At 47.6% G+C, this 20,401-nt stretch overlaps 1 protein-coding gene across 4 annotated transcripts in view; it reads left to right on the top strand.

Annotated features, from left to right (window-relative positions):
• ralgapa2 (Ral GTPase activating protein catalytic subunit alpha 2) overlaps positions 1–15,640 on the top strand; it is a 168,734-nt gene extending 153,094 nt beyond the window's left edge. For 3 of the 4 annotated variants that reach the window (XM_064331409.1, XM_064331427.1, XM_064331400.1), the window contains one exon: positions 12,206–15,640. In XM_064331409.1, the coding sequence (XP_064187479.1) occupies positions 12,206–12,360 (155 nt within the window). In that variant the 3' untranslated portion in view covers positions 12,361–15,640. Of the gene's footprint in view, positions 1–8,683; positions 8,725–12,205 lie in introns of all 4 variants that reach the window. The other variant, XM_064331418.1, reaches the window with a different exon arrangement.
• The last annotated feature ends 4,761 nt before the right edge of the window (positions 15,641–20,401 follow it).

Here is a 20,401-nt window from a genome sequence, read left to right as displayed (position 1 = left end):
CTACATCTCATACACTCCTCCATCCTCCTACCTCTATGCACCCTTCCCCACCCCACCAAACGTCACCCATACACCCCTCCTACCTGCTACATCTCGTACACTCCTCCATCCTCCTACACCCGTCCCCTCTCCCCCAAACTTCACCCATGTACACCTCAACCCTCCTTCCTGTTACACCTAATACACCCCCTCCTTTCTCCTACCTCCATACCCCCTGCCCCAATCATCCATATTTCACCTCCACCCTCCTGCCTATTACAACCTAATACATCCCCTCAACCCTCCTATTTACATACTCCACCCATACATACCTCCAACCTCCTACCTGCATACGCCCTGCCCCAATCATGCATATTTCACCTCCACCCTTCTGCCTATTACACCTAATACATCCCCTCCACCCTCCTATTTACATATTCCACCCATACACACCTCCACCCTCCTACCTGCATACGCCCTGCCCCAATCATGCATATTTCACCTCCACCCTCCTGCCTATTACACCTGACTATCCCCTCTATCCTCCTACCTACATACACCCCTGCCTCCGTAGACCTCTCCACCATCCTCCATACTTCACCCACGCACCCTTGCCCGTCATACCTACTCCACCCAATACACTCCTCTGCTCTCCACCCATAAATCTCTTCACCCTCCTCCATTACATCTACTCCCTTCTACACTTTTTAAATTCCACGTGTGTGTCCTCCTTCCCCATTACCCATCGCCACATCCCTCCTCCTACACCGCTACACCTTCTGCTTAACTACAGCGGTGCTACACCCATGCATCCATTCTCTCCTCCGTACATCCGTCTCCCAACCGCAGTCCCTCTCTGGTGTCGGGCCGTTACGCATTTCTCAGATCCTCCCTTTCCTCTTCCCTCTCTCCGCCTCCTAAATCAGTAAAAAACTTTCAAATTAAGAGCGTCCCAATCTGTTCATGCTGCAAGCCTGTCCTTCTCTCTTCTCTTTAATCACTTACAGCTCGTAGTGTAAACTCGCGTAAAGATCGTCCTCCAGGTACCCTTTCGCCACAGAGCTCGGGCAGCGTCACGCGCTTGTCTTTTTATCTCTGTGGTGCCCAGGCTACATTAAGACTCGCTTATCAGAATAACAACCCCCCCCCCCTCCTCCATTGGTAAACAGCACCCTGGCTAATTGTAAAGGTGGATTGCGCAGCTAGGATACAGCGACCTGGAATTAACGCGGCGGGGAAGGGAGGGCAGAGATGTGTACCGTCATCTCCCGAACTCCAGATCCCCAGCCCCCCCGCAACCACCCCCACCCCCCCCCCCCACCCCAGTCGACCTGCCCCCAGTCAGCCACTGACTCTTCAGCCGTTCCAGTGAACCGCAAAACAAGGCACTTCTGTAAAGTTTTACTGCTGTAAAAACCGTGAAACCTTTTCCTGTTTCACAGTCTCAACCACAGAAAAGAGCAGCAAACACATGGAATATTACACGGTGAAGATTTATTTTTACTGTTGTTGTTATTATTGTTATTATTATTAATAATGTAATAATAACCTTGTATCCAATACGTACATACGTATTGCAGACACACTGGAACTGGTTATAACTTTCCATAAATTACAGTGACGATGTTTTGGAAAAAGGTTAAAACGGGTTACCATGGTGAAGAATTACCATAATATGGTGATGATTCATAAAGGGAGAATAATGATGAGCTCTCTCTCCGGTCGGTCTGGTACCCGTGTGTGGCCCAGTGGTCCCTGGCAGTTTCCGCCCCGTCTTTCCCAGCATGCCGTTCTCCCGTTTGATCCCACCCCCCCCGCAATCCGACCCGACAAACAAACGTCCGACATCAAAGCCGGAGGAACGCCGCGGCTAAATGAAATTTGCAATTTAATCACCTGCAAATAAAGTTGGACATGCGTCACCGCTTAACGCAGCAGGCCACGGTCCGCACGCCGCGGGGCGCGCGGGTACAAGATAAGAGCCAGGTATTCTGTGTGCGTGTGTGTGTGTGTGTCTGTGTGCGTGGGTGTGCATGTGCTAGTGTGTGTGTGTGTGTGTGTGTGTGTGTGTGCGTGTGTGTGTGTGTGTGTGTGTGTACATACGCGTGTGTGTGTGCGTGTGTGTGTGTGTGCGTGTGTGTGTGTGTGTGTCTAAGTATGGTGTGTTTGCGTGTATGTGCTTGTGTATTTGCGTGCGTGTGTATTGCGTGTATGTGTGTGTGTGTGCGTGTGTGTGTGTGTGTGTGTGTGCGCACGCGGTCCTGTAGGTCTGTACCTGAGCGTGACTGTGCTTGCATTTCTGTTTTTACGTGAGTGACTGCGTATAAACACGAGCAGGCTAACGCATGCGTGCGTTTTTCTGTACGTTTGCGTGTCCCAGTGCACGTACGGGCGCGCGTGTTCGTACGTGTGCCGTGTCCACGCTCGCCTCTGGCCACGCCAGTCCGCGTGAGGCACGGCGGATAAGCAGACGGCAGTGCCGGAGAAAGTGGGGGGGGGGGGGGGCGGTGCGGTGCTCATTTGCATAATTACGCCCCCGTTTCCCCGCGCGAGGCGTGGAGAGACTCGGCGCTGACCTCCGCCGACCTCTCGCCGAGCGGAATGCTAAACAGCCGCGGGACGCCGGGGGGGAGCGAGAGAGAAAAAGGCTCGTAATTACCGCGAGCCGCGGCCTTCGTCCCTTCCCCACGCCGGGCACCGCGTCGTTTCCCTCCCGCGCGCGCCCCGCGACCCCTCCCCAGATTCTTTTGTGGCCGGGGGGACGCGGCGGTAAAAAAAAAAACGGCCTCGCCCTCCGTCGTGTCAGCCCGGGCGCGGGAGCGTTTATTTATTTTGTTTGTTTTGTTTTGTTTTTACCGGCCCGGGAATAAACGTTTCTTTTTGTCGTCGGTAAACGGCGGATTTGTTTCGCGGCGAGCCGCGCCGAGGCGACGCGTAAAAATCGCTCGCGGCGTGATCGAGGTTCAATGCAAACGCCCCTCTCCCGCCTCGTTGGGAACGCGTTCCTAACAGCTCTTTATTATCCTGGGGCCGCGCGCGCCTGAGTGGATCTGCGAACGTTACGGCCGGGGCGTTGTTCGCGTCCTGCGTGCGGCCGATCTCGGGGGGGGGGGGCTTTTGTCCACTGTGGGTGCGGAATCGGCTGTCGCACACGTACACACACGCGCGCACACGCGCACAGACGCACGCACGCGAACGCACACGATGATAAAGTTAAGTCTCTGAAAAGAGGAATGTAGCGCACTGAGGGTGTACACACACACACACACACACACACACAATTAACAGTCTCTGAAAAGAGAAATGTAGCACACTGAGGGTGTACACACACACACACACACACACACACACAATAATCAGTCTCTGAAAAGAGTAGTCAGGGTGTGCGCACAAACATACACACGCACACCTACACAACAATAAAGTTAAGTCTCTGAAAAGAGAAATGTAGCACAGTCAGGGTGTACACACACACACATACACGCATGCACACACACCTTTATTTCCACTCGTGTCACTTTTTTTTACATTATTTCTCATCGGTTTGTTTTAGCCAGTAGTGCCTCTCGATTTACTGAGCAGCTGAAGTGCCTGACAGTTTAACGCACCCACAAGACACAGTGCTATACAAGAGTGCAAGTGCACGTCACGGTTGAAGCGTCTCTTCCTCTCTCTGACAGCAACTGGTAGCTTTCAGTCTTACATTTTTTATTTTACTTCATGTGGCATTCACAGATTTTGTAGGACGGAGTGGTTGACCCAACGCAAAACTGACAAAAGGCTAAGACCTTGTGCCAGTCAAAATTGACAAGAGACTAAGACCTGAGGTGCGTTCACGTTCAGCGAACAGAGGCGAACGTTCGTGGCGAACGTGTTTGCTTTGAACAGTTCAATTTGAACTGCTTTTTACGTTCCCTTATGTTTGCGAACGTTCGCAGCGAACACAAAGCTAACGGAAAAAAGTTTGAAATAGTTTGAAATAGTTCGCTGAACTTGAACGTAGCTCGTGTTCCGTTTATTTACGAGGATCAGTTGAGTTTGAGCTTTTCTGCTTTTGCTGATCGGGCGAATATCTCTGCTTACCTGACTAGCTATGGACCAAAATGGCCGCTCATACAAAACACTGTGACACCCTGCTCACCCCCCCGAAACTCCCGCACTGACAGCACTGAGCACAGTCGCACTGAGCGAACAACCACAGTCACCCGCTCAATGTAGGATTGCACACAAAAAAACATTTTAACATTGTCTCGAGGTCACAGATTAAATCAGTTGAATTCATGTCAGGTGCTGAATTGTTAACGATAAATAACTAGTTTATGTTATGTTTATGTTAATGATAAATAACTGGTTACATTGGCCTGCGGCTCACATTTTAATGGGACTGTATGTAGGGGAAGTGACGTTGAGGTGACCTCACTTTGCCTGTTGTTCTGAGACTAGCCCCTAGCGGCTCTACCAGTGTAAGTGCTCCGTCTTTGTCCCCTGTACCATTGGTGACCCCCTATTTCGGGTTCCGTCGCGATTGTGAGGTGTCAACCGTTTACTGGATACAACACTATCAAATGATTGTGTACGCCTACTTATGCACGTAATGTATTGTCGTTACTAGCCTGCTGGCTAAAGTTAAAGTAGTTAGCTAACGCTGAATGGATGAAATAGCAAAGTAGGCACTTTAGTAAGCTAACTAATTGCTTACCTTCTAGCTTGCTTTGGGGTATTCATGAAAAAGTGCTACGGTTTATACATGTATCCACCTAGCTAGCTAAAGGTTGCTATCTGTGTAATTCACAACTGCACTTTCTGTGTGTTGCCTCTGTAGAGCATAGAACGATGAGTATTTGCTCCCCGCCCTCGGAAGTCATACTTCAAGTCTCCATCAAACACGCAGCTTTGCAAATGGCTTGGCTACCAGGCTGCGAAAATGTCAAAACGTTGCGCTACCGCTAACTGTGGCAACAGGAGAGAGCCATGAATCGTGTTTTTCTAATTCCCTTCAGAGAACGGGAGCTGTGTGCATTTTTAAACGTTATTTACTTTAGAATAACGTTAGCTAGCCGCCTAGTCTGCTTAAAAGAAGTCAGCTTCCATCAGCTTAAAAGGTGGTGTTTTCATTGACAATTTAATGTGGGCCACTCTTTCTCCACTCATACTTTTTAAAAACCCAGCTCAAACACAAAATATACAGCTCACATCAGCCAGCTAGGCTGTAATTAATTTCTGATTTTGTTCCTGTTGCAGATCTGAGTATAATTTGAATGTATAGAACACTGCAAGCTAATTCTCACAAATGACACGGGGACTGATAGAAACTGCCTTTTTTGGGCCGCGACGAAAGTGGCTGTTAAAAGTCAATGGGCGCGTTACGATGAGATTGCAGCCGTGTATGATCTGTGTCTTTGTCCCCTCTGTCCGCGGCTTCCCGCTCATCCTCCGCTAACGTTTCATTCACGACAGTGTCCAGGCGTTGGCCGGGGATGTTTTGGGACGTGGAGTACCCTTGGGCCAGATTCGATTGTAAGCCTCTTGCCCGTTTCCTTGACTTGGCATGCCCCTCCTCCGCCCCGCCCCCAATCCCAAACCCACCCCCACCCACCCCCCAAAAAAAACACCCTCAACTTGCTCGGGTTCTTTTAGCGGTCCCCCCCGCATGCGTTCCGTGCCCAGTGACCCACCGTCCGCACCCGTGTGACTCTACGCCGACTGAGGCTCGCTGCGATGTACTCACACGCCTTGAACGTGTCTGCCGTTCTCACCTGAGAATTTATTTTATTTATTTATTTTTGTGTCTGGAAGATATTTTTAGTACTTTTGCACTCTTTGTCTTGCATACCTCGTTGGGATTTTGTTTTGGAACGTTATGGAATAGGAGAACGGTTTAGTTTCTAGTGGAAGTGTGCGAGAGAGTGAATGAATGTGTGAATGACGGAATGATTGATTAAATGAGGTGGGTGGGTGAGTGAGTAATTGCATGAGTGAGTGAGTGAGTGAGTACAAGGGTGTATGAGTGAATGAGTGATTGAAAGAGCGCAAGTCAAGAGCAGGCCAGTGGGTCTACTGATTGCTGGCCGTCTGTTAAGTGGAACTCCCTGCATGCTGGTCAGCCCCCCGGTCACAGCCACACCCCAGCACTGCACAGAACCCCGCCCTCTTTTTGTTTGTTTTTGTTTTCTTTTTTCTGCCTGAATATTTAGCAGGCAGTTAGCATTATTAGCATAAAGCTATATACCTACACATGCACAAACACGCATCATTATGTTGCACTGAGGGCAAGCTATGTTAGCAATAAGCTGAGTTGGCTATGGAAGGCACTTTTTTGTTGCATTGACGAGGGTGTGATAGAAGTGTTCTTCGCTGTGTGTAACTGGCGGGAGGGTAAATAACTGTAGGCGTGCGTGTGTGCGCATTTCGCAAAGGAATTTTAATTGAAAGTCACGTTTCTTTGCCCGCGTTAGACCCGCCTAAGCAAAGCATTACAGTATATTGCTGTGGGATAAAAACACAGCATCTGCTTAACGGCGGTGAGAGTCTCCATTGGCGGGCCGATATTTAGGAGCTTATCGGCCGAGTACGCCGGCGTGGGCTACACGCGACGCTAAATGTAGGCATGGGGTGGAAGGAGATGTCAAAGCCACAGCCCGAAGGATTTATTGGCTGAGTAGTTTCAGACCGATAAAAGTCACCATTTGCTTACAGCTTATGGAGACATGATTCAAAGCGGGATGGTTTTGACTGTGTATAAAAGGAAAACTCCAGCCTGAAAACACATTGTTGTAATTTGCATATTGGCGATGTAAAAGCTATTTTTCTATTTTGGGTAGTATTGCGTGGTATTTCTTTTTTTTGCAGTTAAACTTGAGTTGACGACATAACCTCACGTGGTGATATTGCCACAGCTGGCTCAATGGAGTTTAATAGGAGAGTGTGTCTTCAGCTGGCTATAGCACTGACTATAAGTATCAGACATTCATTTCAGCCCATTAGGGACTAAAAGTCAGGGGCTTTGCCTTCAATCCCTGCAATAACCCTACTGAGAGAAATCCATCATTTATCAAGAGGACGTACCGATTTCTGCTGTGCTAGCAGCCTCAATAGTCCAGAATGCAACAGCGCTGCTTTGCAGATGATTGGGGGCGTGGCCTCTATCTCCCACTTTGCTTTTAGCCTTTTAGCTAACGTTCCCACGAAGTGGTGTATTGAAAGTTTCTTCTACTTCTGGGTAACGTAGGAAAATAACACATTTGAGCACATTCGGAAGAAGCCTGACCAGATAGCAAGTCAAAAATTGGAAATGGCAATAAGTTCAATTATATTACAAATATGAGATAATAGACCGTTGAATTAATTTTGCATCGCTGTTTCATGTTTATTAACAATGTGAGTGTTTAGCTTGGAGTTTTCCTTTACACTTTTTAACTGCGACTAGGTTTCTTGTTGCTTCCCCTGCGCAGTCAAATCTCCTGTTCAACAACAGCTAACGCATCCCCCCCCCCCCCCCCCAACACCACTGGACAGAGATGCAGCGATCGCACTTTCACCCCAGTATGCCCCGAGCGTGTTGCAACAGCGCTATCTGAGCGCTTGTGTAAGCCACATTACTGGGGAGGAGATCCTTATCAGAGCCATACGTTTCCATCTGCGCATCGCGCCGCGTTAGCGACCCCGCTAATCCCCACCGGCCGCTCGACGGTCAGCTCCCGGGCAGGTGTGCATCTGCGTTCGGGCTGCAGGGGTTACCCCCCTGGCCACGCGCACCACGTGCTCCTCCATTATCCCGCCCCTGTCATTAAGCCCCGCCCCCTCCCCAGGCTACCCGCGGAGGCGGCTTTTGACTTTGATAAAAAAGAGCCAATCGGAGACGCTCCATCCGGCCTCCAGGAACTGCGTATCTGGAGTGCACTGAGAATATTCCGGCACTTTCTTCCTCCTCTTTACAGCTCCTGAGACGCTCTGCACACACACCGTTATGACCGTTCTTGTTTATTTTAATTTAATCTACTTTATTTTAAAATGGAGATAGGGAGTTTTGGCCGGTGTTCAGTAGCTGCCTTAATAACAGTACGGCCTTTAGTTTAAAAAAATGTTATTTTAACTGCAGTACCTTTATCTTTTAAAGGTCAGTGTTAAATTAACTGCGATACCTTCAGTTACGCAAAAAAAAAATCGCGCTTGCGAATTTAGCTGCGCTCCTCTCTAAACGATTATCAGCTCCTGTCTATAGCTGCCTGGTGTTGGGTCTACCACACAGCTACACACTATTAAGGCATTCTAATTCTTTCCTCTTTCAACATGAGAATCTCCTACTGATAAAGAAGTATCGTCAACTTCATAAAACTGGTTTGGACAAAGTGAATTTAATTACTAACCGTCTTTTTTTAGTCTGCTTGATTTCTAACCGCTAAAAAAATTCACACCTCCTTTCTTTTCATTTTTCGGCACCCGTTCACATAATTTCACCGCGCCTGTTTTTAACACCTCTGGGCTGCAACGCTGACTAACCCCTGGTGTACGCCTGCTAGCCGTTCGGCTCCGCCTTCTAGCCGCTCGGCCCCGCCTGCTGGCCGTTCGGCTCCGCCTGCTAGCCGTTCGGCCCCGCCCTCAGCGCCGAAGGGCCCTCCTGTCGCCCGCACCGGGCTCTGTGTGGCAGCGCCGGGGTGTGCCGCCTTACGTGACGTTCCTGTGTTGTGTCTCTCTTCCTTTTTAGATTAAAATATGTTAACGGTCCGATTACGGTAATTGACGAAGGTAAGCACCCCGCCCCGGAAACCCTGTGCGCCGACCGCGGCCACGCCCTTTTTGCCAGTTTGCTCATTTCCTTTTCTTTTTTTTTTTTCTTTTCGTTTTCCCTTTTTTGTACTAACCAACAACCTTTATTTACTGACTGCTTTTTTTTTTTCTTTTCTTTTTTTGACAAAAAAGGCAATGATACTGTTGCGGGTTTTTTTGTTTTTTTTTTACTTTGCCAGGCTGATAATTGAGGTTGTTGGCGCACGGCTGGTAAAAGTGTGGACAATTAACATCCGACTAAGCAGCAGCATGAACGCGCCGGAGCGGGGGCGGGAGCGGGGGCGGGGGTGGGGGTGGGGGGTATTTACTAATCGCGGCTCTTTTGCTCCTGCATGTCTCAGCTTTTACTCAAAAGCAACTCCTTTTTTTTTTCCACCCTCTGTTCCTGTTTTTTTTTTTCCCTCACTCTCTCTCTCTCTCTCTCTCTCTCTCTCTCTCTCTTCCATGTGTGCCTGTTTCGCCTTGGGCAGAATCTGACACTAACACCTGCCGTACTGGAAAAAAATGTCTTTGTCATTTAAGCTTTGTCTGAGTTGCTGCGGGGGGAGATGGTGGGGGGGGGGGGGAGGAGAGGGGAGGGGGGGGGGGGGGGGTGGGGGGGGGGGGGGGGGGATGGGGAGTCAGCCAATAGGAAAGAGGTCCTTTTACTTTTGCCTCTTTTTCTTTTCGCGCCGGGCTCCGAGCGCGGCCGCTCGGCGGTTTTGAAGTGGCACGGAGACGAGGACCGGCACGTGCTGCTCGGCGCTCCGCAGTCAGCTTGGCTTAATAAAAGTCCCCCCCACCCCCATCCCCCATCCCCCATCCCCACCTCGGCCGTTTGGGCTTTTTTGTGTGTCTGGTGGTGGGGGGGGGGGGGGGGAGGTTCTGTGTGTTGAACAGCTGGGGGCTGGGGGGTGGGGGGTGGGGGAGCGCAGGACAAAAGGGAAGAAAGCGGAGTGGCAGGAACCTGGAGGAGCGTGGGCGGAGCCTGCGTCCACAAGCCAGGTGTGACCTCCTCTGCTTGTTTGTCTGGGCAATCTCTGGGGGGGGGGGGGGTGGGGTGGGGTGGGTGGAGGTGGGAGGCGGGGTGGGGGGGGGGGGGGGCAGCATGTCGGAAAAAATTACAGAGGGGAAGGGCTGACCAAATATCAGCACTCTTCTGAGGGAGCTGCGTTGTGATTGGCCGGCAGGCCTCGCTCGCCGCTGTGCCGAGGCCCAACGGCGTTAAGCCTGCGCCCGCTGTCGCTAACTCAGAAAAAAAAGAACCTCTCTTTGCAAAAGAAAGAAGAACAAACGTTTTAAGGAACTCGCACGTTTTGCCGTTTTTATTGTGGGGAAAAGAAAGAGCGAAATCGAACGCGATACATCTTGCGTTCCAGCTTTATCGAAAAATATTCGTCCCAGACGTTGGTTTGAAACATTGCGAAAACATCGGATCGGTTTTTCCGTTGTAGGATCTGTGGGGAAAGCCCTACGAGCTACGGCCTGAAAGGCCGTAAACGACGCGCGCGAGGCATAGTACAGCAGCCTAAATACACGTCCCTGAAAAGGAGAAGTGTTTAAATGGGACAGACCGTCTGCGAACAGCAACACGTAGTGCACAAGCATTCAACGGCTCCGGTTGCGGCCTGTTAGCGTCCGTGTACCGGTCCCATAGAGATATTCATTCTTGGGCCTTCTGACGGAGGCCCCTCCCCTTCCTCGGTTAACCTTAGCGTTAGCGCCTTTTCCCGCCGGAGCCCAAATAGCTCAGCCCGGCTAGTTTTTTTTTTTTTTTTTGTTTGTTTGTTTTGTTTTTTCTGGAGGCCTCTTTGTTCGTCACGCAGCGAGGCGGGATGGCCCCGCTCACCTTTTTCTCTCGACCGCGAACAAAGCCGGACTCGTCACGAGCGTCTCTCGGGCCGCTGGATGCGCTCGGCTGACGCCACGGATTCGCCAAAGCCTTCACCTGCAGGTGGTTATCTCTGCCCCGCCCCGCCCCCCCCCCCCTCAGTCGTGTTGGAAACAATGGAATGAGTTGGGCTACGTGCACTGCTGAGGTGGGGCGGGGTTTGGTAAAAAGCTGCGACCTTGGAATGTGCTGATTGGACAGTTAACGGAATTCCGTATTGTGATGTCACAGTACCTGCAGAAGTTGCTGTGGGGTTGCCTGTGGTGGTTCTTTCCCACAGGGTTCTAGAAGCTGTGTGCATTTCAGCCAGTTAACACTGGCTCCGCCCCTCCCTCTCCCTCTCCCTCTCCCTCTCCCAAGTGGAAGTCGGCAATGCTGATGTCCACTCAGTGGAGTATATGTTTCTTTGGCCATCTGCCGTTCCTTTTAGCTAGAGGAACTTGAGAAGATTCAAAGAGGGGGGGGTAAAAAGCGGAGGGAAAGAAGGCAACCAGATGCCATCTTTACAATACGGGAGGACTTGTTTAATCTGAAGCCTGTGTACAGGCTGGGAGTACTGGGTGGTTCAGAGATGTCGTTTGGCTAACTCAGCGATGAGATTTTGCCACATATTCCAGCTTTGCTCCCCGAAATGTTTGAAAAACATTTGAATTTCTTTGAGGCGGACCAACTATTGGATGCAACTGCTTAATGGAACACCCTTGACCTGATTCTTTCTCTCTTTTTGTTGATGAAAGCTTAATACGCCCATCTGTTCCCCCATTCGAGTCCTTCATTGTTTTCCGTCTTGCGTTTAAGCATAGGATAAGCCAACATTATGCATTCTTTTCTGCATACCTCACTGTCAGCAAACAGACGAAAGCCGGTGTCTGTGCGTTTGCCGAGCGTTTGGAGCGCTTATTGCACATTCTGCGTTTCGCCTGCTGTCCCGAAACAATAGACGCCGTCTTTGTTTCGCCCTGCGCGGGATGCGTTTTTGTTTTGTTTTGTTTCGTTTTGTTTTGTTTTGTCTGCTGTTTGTTTGTTAATTTTCCATGCCGTTTTCGATTGCATTTTTGTCTCGAAATGACGCTGCAAATAAAAGGGCCTTCACGCCCAGCATGCTGCTTTCGTCTGCGGCCGTGCCCTTCCGTTGGCTGGTCTCCACGGGGGCATGCGGAGACCAGAAGGGTAGAGAAACGAAATCATTTTCTCCGGGATTAGGCCCGTACAGCGATGATGGGACAGGCGACCCAGGTCCGGTTCGTTTGAAGGGGAAATGCGAGCGGCTTCTGCTTGTCCACCACGCATGCTTGCGAAGCGCGCTTTTCGGTGCATGGCGCAGTGCGCAGTCCCGACTACGCTGTCTGCAACGCACGCGCAAGCCTTCAGTGCATCAAACGCTCGTAAGGAAGAGCGTTTGGGTTCCCTCAGGGGTACCGAGATGCAGCAGTACTGTAAGGCCCAAGGGAGGGAACGCAGGGGGTCAGGGGGGGTGGGGGTAATGGAAAGAGGGAAGGGGGAGGGAGGGGCTCTTTTTTTTTGGGAGGGAGCGTCACCGCCTGACTGCACTCTTTACCCTGTCCCCAGGTTCCCTCAGCGGCAGCACAAGTGCTGAGCTCAGCGTTGCCGTAGGAACAGACTCCGCCGACCAGGTCTCCCCCACCATGCCGCGTGCCACAAAGAACAGAGTTTCTGGAAAACTCCGACGTTCAGCCAGCGCTATAAGCAAATCCTCCAACTGAGCTCTTCCCTGCAAAGTGATTTTTTTGTTTTGTTTTTATTTCCGTGTGATTCAGCTCTTAACAGATTCGTTTTTAAAACCTCACACCCTCACGACTGCAATGTTTGTTTTGTGTTTTTTTTTTGTTTTGTTTTTTTCGTTTGGTTCTCAAATATAACTGGGCAAACACTGGCAATGTTTTAAGTTAAATATGAAAATATATATATCGTTATTAAGTACATTTCTGATTGTGTTGTTGAATTGTTGTTTTGTTCATTTACACGTGACACTGTGAGTTTTAATTGAATTTAGGAAGAATCAAATGCTAATTCAAAATGATTGTGGGGGGGGTGTGAAAACTTGTGACTTTAGACTTACCATTGTTCATAGAATGATAAGTCAGAAGTAGTAGTCCAATAATTATTCAGGGAACTGAGTAAAAAATATTTAATGATTTTAAAGTATGAAGTTATAATAAATATTTGTGATATTTCTGATTGTGGCAAAGGTGTGATTCACAGTGGTTTCCAAACCGTACCGCCGTTGAGGAGATGTTTTGTGGAATTGGGAATGAAGAGCTGTTCTCTGTTCTTTTTGCTGGCTTTCCCGAACGCTACGTGTACACCAGTTAACCCGAGCCATGGGCTAAGTTCCCCACGGAAATCGAAACTTATGAAAACGTCAAACCCTCACCGGTCAGGAAAGTCCAATCAGTTTTTATCCACATGTTGTTGGTTTTTTTTTTTTATTTTGTTTGTTTGTTTTTTGTTTTTTTTATCGTTACCTTTTTTTTGGTGCCTCCGAATCCTTTACAATGTGATTTTGTTTTCGTCTTAACGAAGAGTCATCTTCTCGACACTGCTGTCTTAAACACTGTCAAAATCGCCGCCGTCGCCGGTGGCGAAATATTTATTCGCTTGCCCTCGTCTGCCTACAAACGCTCTCACGCCAGTGGATCTCCGGCTGTGTGTCGCAGGACGCGCGCGGAGGAAAATACTTGCTGTCTATAATATTTCCTGTTAAAATTCACGCCGGCCCGATGAGTCGCTAGATGCTATCTGCGCTAGCTGCAGCGTACATGCGGCTGTTTTGATCCTCCATTTTGAATTGCGTAAATGAACATTTGTGTCCCAGGCTACATTTTAAGAGATTGCTCGCAGGAAATATATTTGCTTTTTTTTTTTAAGCGGGTCATGGGATCTAGAAGGTTTGGAAACCACTGCCCTACACTACCTGGCTCCTGATTTGTGGTTTAGATGCCTGTTTTACATTGTGAAGTTTGGAATGCAAACGGACTGAATAACAATGTGCTTCCCACTGAGACGAATCTAATTTAATTCCTCTTTTTTTTTCTTTTTTTTTTTTCTATTTTAGATTTATTTCAGTGGACGGTTTTTGATTTTATTTTGTTTTTATTTTTCGCTTGATTTATGCAACTTTACTGGAATGAAAAAAGACTGCATTTGTAATTGTGTGTGATGTGGACTATCCTGTGTAGGATACTTGTAACCTGTGATGAATATGGTTTTTATTACCGGGTCTCGTTTTTGGACGTTATCTTTACGTTTCTCGTCCTGTGAAGCTGCAAGACATTATTACAGTGTGACATTCCCGCTGGCTTCGTTTTTTGCACTTGGTCCTCAGTGGTAACCTAAAATCAAATGTCTTCGTTTTCTTTTTCTTCTCTTTTCTCGGATTGTAAAACGCTTTAATTTCTTCGATTCGATTCGTTTTCCTTTGTAAATTACGAAGTAATATCTGAGACGGACGTTTTTTGGCCGGCGCGTTGCTGCGTCACGGTCCGCGCGCGCGCTCAGATTGAAGTCTGAATCCGCCCGTCGGGGCCTCGGGGTTGAATCCGTCGCTCCGGCGCGCGTTTCTAACGAGCGAGGCCGGATGCGGCGTCTCGGCCGCGCGGCGCGAGCGAGCGTTAGCGCGTTGCGTTGGCGTGTGGCACCTGGCTCCCGGGTTCCCTGCTGCCCAGAGCGGTCTGCTCGCATCGTTTCTCTTTCAGGAGAGCCTCCCTCCTTTACCTGACATTCTCCTTTAAAATCATGAGAGCCCCCCCCTTCCTCCACATCTCTCTCTCTCTCTCTTCCCCTTGCTCTCTGCCGCCCCAGCCCCCGCCCCCCCTCCTCCCCTTCCCACCTTTCTCTCTGCCACCCCAAACCCCCCCCCCCCCCCCTTGCTCACTCGCTCTCCGTCTGCACTGTGGGGTCCTAGCACACGTTTCACGGGATTAACGTGGAAGGAAGGGCGGAAAGGCAGTAAATGCGTTGTGAGAGCAACAGTTGCGTATGTATATGTATGCGTACATTTGAGTTGGGAGGCCCAGGCCCCTCGCTGGCATGACGACAGGGCTAATGCGTTGCCGTTGTCTTGCAGCGGCAGCCATCAGGTGTGGAGATGGCAAACTGCCTTCTTCCCTCCCCTGGCACAACACCACTCGCTCTGGCATCTCCTACCACCCCCCCACCCCCACCCCCCCCAACTAGTGCGGTTGCCATGGGAGCCAGGTGCTACAGCCACTCGTAGGCTCCTCAGGAGCTGCAACACCGTCTCATTGCACTATTTTTGCCTTACCTGTACATCGTACCTGTACGTCCTCTTCTTCTTCTTCTTCTGTTTGTGTTCTTTGTTTTCTTTTTCTTTTCATTTTTTTGGGATTTTGATTTCGTTTTTTCCAAGCACTGATTTATAACATAGGAGGTGTGGTCTGAGCGAGGGTGCTCAAAAAACAATGCTCACTTTTGTGTTTTTTTAAAAGAATGTATGCAAAACAAAACAGTGACCCGGATGAAATCGATGCTTTTTCGCCCGACCAGTAATCACGAAATCACTACAAAGTCCTCCCACGGCAGGTCTTTTATTCACTGAAGGTAGAAGAAGTTAAATGTCTTTGAGCTGAAGTAAACGTTGCTGTTGTAAAATATAGGGAGGTCTACTTTTATCGAACGGACGGGTCGAGGCTGTCGATGCGATCAGGGCCAGAGTCGTATGTTATTCGAACTGGTCGACGCGCGAGAAGCTGCGTAAAGATAGCTAGAGTTAATTCTAGATTTCCGATAGGAAAACCGATTCGTTGTTTCATCTGGGGATTCCTGTTCTAATAAAAAAAAAATTATAAATATATAAATGCTTGTAATATAATCTTTGTAAAAGAGGGAGAAGGAAAAAAAAGCTTGAAAATTTCATCTTTAATTGTTAACATATCAAACTGTTTTTAATGAGAAGTCATGTTTATTAGAAATGTGCAAATGGAAGCATTTCATTAAATAAATTTGAGAATTCCGTAAAAAAAAGCCCCCGTGTTTGTTTTTCCATCCGCTGCGTTTTCGAGGCGACCGACGTTGGTCGCCCGTCGGGCGAGCCCAGAAGAAGCGGAGCGCCTGTTCACCTGCGGCTTACGGAACCCGCTCGGTCGCCGCACCTTGTTTGCTCCATTTATTTCCATATGGAGGATCGGGCTCTGATCCAGGAAGGGCTGGAGGACCGTAAGGTTAGCCACCGGAAACGGGGCGGGGCGGGGGGGGGGGGGGGGGGCCTGCGGTCATGCCGTTGTCTTGGTTTTGGCCTTTAGACCTGGGAGCAGCAGAGGGTAACCTGACCCCCCCCCCCCCCCCTCCCCCATCCCTCCCTCCCCCCCCCCCACACCCAAAGCCATCTGTCCACCCCCAGCCGTGCCGGGGCTTCGTGTGAAAGCCAGCAGATAATAGTCCCGGCTCACCTGCGCTGGCGCGCGAACCTCGCCGCCTCTGCCGCCGCGGTGCCAGAGGCGGCGGCTGATGGCCGCGGACCGTTGCTTTGGAAACGGCGGGAGCCCGGACCCGCTGAATCGGCCCTCTGCGTCACTCCGGGCGCGCCGCGAAACCGCGCTGTTGTCGCTTCGTCCTTTTCACCGGGAAGGACCGCATTCGTTGTCGCGCAGTTTGTGTTTGATAAAATTGAGCAGTGCCGTGTGCGCCGTAAAAGTGCTGCTGGAAAGTGCGTTTAATGAAAGGGATAAACCATCCGGCCCCTCCACCGCAGGTGTGCTACTGACGCTTATTAATTTGGCCCACGCTTTAGCGATTAAACACAACGTGGAGAGAGTTCCAGGCGCAAACGGAACAGCAGAATGAATACAAGCACCAGGCCGGGCAGTGGCCGGTATCACTGTAATCGACTGGAGTGCAAGTTGTTCCATGAGAAGTATACTGGGGCTGCTCATTGACCTTAATCAATCCTTTAAAAAAAAAAAAATTTAATCCGCAGCTTAGACTTTGCTGAGCACTTCACCCGCAGTCCCAGATGACAATAGCAATCTCGCAGTGTGAGTCAACTGCTCTCTCCTTAAAATACATAATTTTTTTTTAATTGACTTATTTGCTGTTGCTGTTGTTATTTATGTAACTGGCTCTTCCTGGCCCTTTAAATTCAAATCTTATTTTCAATTATCTGAAGGCCTAATACTGTGGCAATTTGCAATACTCGCAATTTGCAGTGTGTCATTTGCTTATTTTATCCAGTCATTTATTCTTGCGTTCCGTGTTCCTGTGCAGGCGAAAGCCGGTTAATCATGTTCAGTTGTACTTTAAAGGGATATTTTCGTTTTCTGTGGGTTTCTTGGGACAAAACCACATTGATTTGGTTGTGTACTCCATAAGTTTAGATTTGTAATCAAACAATTCATAAGCAATTAAAGTGCAGATTTTCAGCTTTTATTAAAGGGTATTTTCATTCATTTTGGTTTAACCGTGTAGAAATAACAGTACTTTTATACATACCCCCCCCCCCTTTAGGACACTGTAATGTTTGGGACATATGGCTTCACAGGTGTTTCAGATTAGTCAGGTGTGTTCAGTTGCCGTTTTAGTGCAAGTATGAGAGCTCCCAGTATCTAGCCTTGATTCTAGGCTTTTGATTGCCTTTGGAGTCTGTTCATGCTGTTTGTCAGCATAAGAACCATAGCTGTGCCAATGAAAATTGAGGAAGCTATTATGAGGCTGAGAAATAAGAAAAAGCAGCCAGCGACATAGGCCGCACCTTTAGGCTTACCAAAATCAACCATCTGAAACATCTTTAAGAAGAAAGAGAGCACTGGTGAGCTCAGTACTCACAAAGGACCTGGCTGGCCAAGGAAGACCTCTACAGTTTATGACCAAATACTTTTCATCGTAATGCAGAACAAACCTCAATCACCTGTCCTATTCATTCTGCTGCTGCTATCAGCAGGTGCATCATCAGTGAAGACAAGTGAGCCAGTACCTGTATCAGTCATTCATGCCTAAATGGTGACACCCTCACCACAGATGAGGGATCTTGTCCTGTTCCTTTTGGCCTCCACACTGCTCTTGCCATCACTCTGAAGTGAATCTTCGTCTCATCTGTCCACAAGACCTTTTTTCCTGAATTCTACAGTCTCTTTTAGGTCCTTCTGAGCAAACTGTAACCTGGCCATCTTGTATTTGCGGCTTACTATTGGTTTATATCTTGCAGTGTGGCCTCTGTAGGTCTGTTCATTGAGTCTTATGCAGAAAGCAATCACTGACACATCCACGTCTGCCTCCTGAAGAGTGTTTCTGATCTGTCTGGTAGGTGTTTCTTTTTTATGGTGAGAATTCGGCTGTCATAAACTGTAGAGTTATTCCTTGGCCTACCAGGCCTTTTTTTGATTACTGAGCTCACCATTGCTCTCTTTCTTCTAAATGATGGTCCAAATGGTTGATTATTGGTAAGCCTAAGGTTTGACCTATATCTCTGACAGTTTTTTATTTCTCAGCCTTATAATAGCCTCCTTGACTTCCATTGGCACAACTCTTATGCTGACAAATGCCAATGACAGACTCCAAAGCCTACAAACGAAAACAAAAGCCTAGAATTTCAGAGTATGTGTATGATATTTCCAGAGGTTTCTGTTGCCCTGTTGGCCCTGCAGTAGCATGTATGGGGTATTCAAATGGTTGTGGTCTAAGGAAATAACATGCACTTCAGGTGACTACAAAGCAACTTTTACAGGAATGTTATGCTTCCAGAGGCTGTGCATCTTAACAACATCATTTTATTGCATTTATTCACAACTAGAAACATAAATATGAATAACTTGAAATAATAGAGAACATAATTTTTGAATAGTAATAGGATAGTATACATATGTACAGCCTCTGGAGGCATATTTTGGCTTTACAAACTGCTTTGGGCTGTCTTGCAGTGTATGTTCTTGATTTAGACCACAAAACCCCAAATCCTCTAGACCTGCCATAATGAAGACACTCTAAAATGATTTAAATATCCTTCATCGCACATAAACTATCAAGGCCAGTTGAAACTATGCACTTGAAATTAAATAAAAATTTAGCAATTTTGTTTAAAAAAAGAAAGCGAACTATCCCTTTTATAACACTATACCTCAAACATTGAGACTCTCTGCACCAAGACTGCAGAGTTATAAGACAGTGGGGGGTAATTATTCTGAAGTATTTATTTATTTATTGGGGGAAGGTGTAGTTGGACTGTTAAACACGTTGGAGATTATCTGGGTTGTAGGTCTTCCTTCTGCAATTTTGCATGTATTTCTGATGGATGATGATGATGATGGATATTTTTGTCACCAGCTTCTCCGTGGCATAACTACACCCATCCTCTGAGATCACTGTGTGACCTCTTATCCCTTATGGATGAAGTCATTTCCACAGCGGCACGTTGGTAGCCCCTTTTTCAACTGTGAGGTGTTGTACGACATGACGGGTGTTTTTTTCCCCCCCAAAGGTAAAAGGGATTCGTTCGACAGATATGGGATTCTAAATCCTCAGAACCTAGGACAGTTTTCCGTTACTAAGAACTGAGAAGTGATACAAGCATCTGGATGAACCATATGCCGTTGTCGCTTGCTTCTCTGTTTTTTTTTTTTTTTTGTTTTTTTGGTTAACGCTTATCTCTTACTGAATCTAAATACATCAGCCTTTATCCGAATTGCACAGTTCAGTTAAATGGCCTTTGCATATGAATAGGCTAAACAAGTTATACCAGCGCATGTTGAATTGTTCTGGAGAAAGTATAGCCTAGCTATAAATGCTGTAGTAACATATTGGATTGGTTTATACTCAAGCTTACTCGAACTTAATTGTTTTTAAAACTGTAAATGCTGTAAATGGATACTATATGGATAACACAAAATACTACAGCTGATAATGGTAATGTGTTCAAATATAACGCTTTGTGGAGGACTGAATCAGAACTTCGGATTCGAATACTACTTTCGTTGTTTATCTTGTTCATTATATAGCCCATATGTACTGTGATACATCAACATAAGGACTTGAGAAGGTGTCAGCCTTCATATTATTAAAAGTGTACCCGCTGAATATTAAACTAACTGTATTTACCATTACAACATTTAATTAATTAATTAATGTTTTCCGCATGTGTGCACTTCCATTACGCGATAGCCTACTTGACCAATATGTATTTACCCAAAATGTTCTAGAAGATCTTAAATTGTATTATTACACCTGCCAACTGTAGCCTGTCACAGACGCAGGAGAGTGAGTTAAATAATAGAGTCCAAGCGACACTGACTTGATTTAAGATTGCAATTTTAAGCCAATGTTCCGTTAAACAGACCCTGTTGTGCTCAGGAAATGTAACGAAACATTATCAGTACTTCGATATGTAAACTGGGACTGGTAATTGAATAATTTCAGAATTTCAATTAAGTTCTACTGTCATAGCCTTACATGTCCTTGGGTGTCATTGTGTAACATGTGCAAACAAAAACGTTAGTTGTGTTGGAAGAGGAGTCTTTTTATATATTTTTTAGTTAAGATGGGAACATGGTTAGTAGCCGATGGGTCAGATGCTAGGCTATATGCATTTGGTGTCCATATATCACTTTAATAATGGAAAAATAAAATTAGATTGTAGGCTACATTTGTTTTCAAGATTTTAGATGGCAACTGGGCTATATCTAAAATCCTGAATTCGATACAGTATTATGACGGGCCTGGTTGCATTTTCCATTGACCACGCAGTTCCTTTGGTGCATGTGGGGAAAGAGACAAACTATTTCAAAGAACCACGGTCAA

The sequence above is a fragment of the Anguilla rostrata genome, chromosome 1, assembly GCF_018555375.3.
Source record: "Anguilla rostrata isolate EN2019 chromosome 1, ASM1855537v3, whole genome shotgun sequence".
In the NCBI taxonomy this organism is placed as follows: Eukaryota; Metazoa; Chordata; class Actinopteri; order Anguilliformes; family Anguillidae; genus Anguilla; species Anguilla rostrata.
This window is presented reverse-complemented; position numbering and strand designations above follow the sequence as displayed.